Below are 1,949 nucleotides of genomic sequence, written 5' to 3' on the forward strand. Positions count from 1 at the left end.
TGCCTACTGGGAAGACGGGCTTAACAAGCGAAGGTACAGCACGCATAGAGATACATACACACATACATCTATATCTATATCCATCCATCTATATCTATACAGGCAATACATCCTGTCTCCTCTTTGAAGCACGGACAGATACATAAAGACACGTAGATTGAAAGATCGAGGGATAGATCAAAGATAGAGAACAGATACAGATAGATAGATTGACAGATAGATAGATAGATAGATAAAGGTAGATGAGGAGAGCCAGGATAGATAGCTGGGTAGATAGATGGATAGGTGTGATGGAAAGACTTACGCCAGGCTGGTCTTTGAAATTTTGCCTTCGTAAATCCCAGAGCTTTTCGATGGTATATTGCGTCTTTTTGTCTGTGATTCCTTCTTGCAGAATTCCTCTTAATCTCTCAAAGATCGCGTCAAACCCTCGCCGAGAGACATCTGATAGAACTTCTCCTACTTGCTAAGAAAGAGGAACACACACAAAGGCAACGAAAAAGAAAAAGAAGAAGAAATGAAAGAATAAGAAGAAGAAAGAAGAAGAAGAAGAAGAAAGAAGAAGAAGGAAAGAATAAGTAGTAGAGAGACACTGCTTGGAGGCTCGCACATAGATAGATAGATAGACAGATAGATACATAAGATGAAAGAATGACACCTCTCTACTCTGCATAGAGAGATAGGTAAAGGTAGATAGATAGATAGATTAAAGATAGACTAAAGATAGATAGATTAAAGATAGATAGATGAAAGGTAGATAAATAGATAGATTAAAGATAGATTAAGGATGGATAGATAGAAAGGTAGATAAATAGATAGATAGATCGGCTGTTGAAAGATTGAGAAGGATGGACAGTTAGATAGATTGAAGAAAGATAGACTGATAGCTTGCAGAGAGATGGATATAGATCTATGCGCATACATAAGACTACGTACGTCTATGTATAGAGAGAGAGAAACGCACTGAGTATAGGAGAGATGATAAGAATGATATGTGACTGTGGAGAGATGTGGGATATGCGGTATGTCTCTATACAAGAGCGAAGCGAAAAGAAGAAGAAAAGTAACAAGCGGAACGAAGAAGGTCGGCATGACGTCTTATAGAAAGAGAAAAAAGTGAAGAGAAGATATAAGAAGAACTCTGTCTTCTTCACAATTCCCCTCCCCTGAAAGGTTAAGTAAAGAAGTCCTTGGAAAAGCCTAGACAAGAAGAAGACGAAGAAGAATAGCAGAGACATTTCTATCTTAACTTGCAGAGAAAGCTAGTGAGAATAAGAAGCATCAAAGAGCCATCCTACATAAAGCGACAAGTCAGAGGTCAACACCCCCAGCGTGAGAGAGAGCATTCCTCTACTTCTTGTAGAGACATCTGTCTCTTTCTCTTCTGTCTCTTTCTTTCTCTTTTTTCTCTTCTTTACCGTGAGAAATCCGACGCAGACTTCTACAGAGTCGTTAGTGGGTTGATCGAGGAGGAGGGCAGAGAGCTGCAGCGCCAAGAGTTCGTGCGCCACTCGCTGATTAACTAGATGCGCCAGGAATTGAACGCACGCCAAACAGACCACCTTATCATTGCGACGATAGGCTCGCCTAAAGAATTGAGAAAGAAAAAGAAGAAAAGAAAGAAAATGAGAAGAAAAAATGAAAGCAAGCAAGAAAGAAAGTCCTAGAAAGACAAAGAAAAAGCTAACGAAAGGCACACAGAGAGATAGGCAGATAAAGAAAGAAAGAAAGAAAGAACGAAAGGAGAGGAGAAAAAAGCTGAAGAAAGGGAGATCGGTGCTTACATGCTTTTTATGTATTCATGTATACATATATATATATATAGATATATGTATACAAATATATATATAGAGAGAGAGCGAGATGCATGCACGAATGCGAGGGTAGCTTTCTTGCAGCTTGACGAGGAAACGTTTGGGGCGTGCCTCTGTCTATGAATGTGTATGCAT

General features: G+C 39.5%; 1 protein-coding gene across 1 annotated transcript; it reads right to left on the bottom strand.

Annotated features, from left to right (window-relative positions):
• Nucleotides 1-305: 305 nt before the first annotated feature.
• Nucleotides 306-1,697, bottom strand: CSUI_006495 (cell-cycle-control protein (translation regulation); the record flags this gene model as incomplete). The annotated part of the gene is made up of 2 exons (XM_068066652.1): nucleotides 306-466; nucleotides 1,419-1,697. Coding segments are annotated over 2 exons (438 nt in total), but the record flags the coding sequence as incomplete, so codon positions are not given.
• Between the last annotated feature and the right edge of the window lie 252 nt (nucleotides 1,698-1,949).

The sequence above is a fragment of the Cystoisospora suis genome (assembly GCF_002600585.1).
Source record: "Cystoisospora suis strain Wien I chromosome Unknown contig_3301, whole genome shotgun sequence".
NCBI classification, from domain to species: Eukaryota; Apicomplexa; class Conoidasida; order Eucoccidiorida; family Sarcocystidae; genus Cystoisospora; species Cystoisospora suis.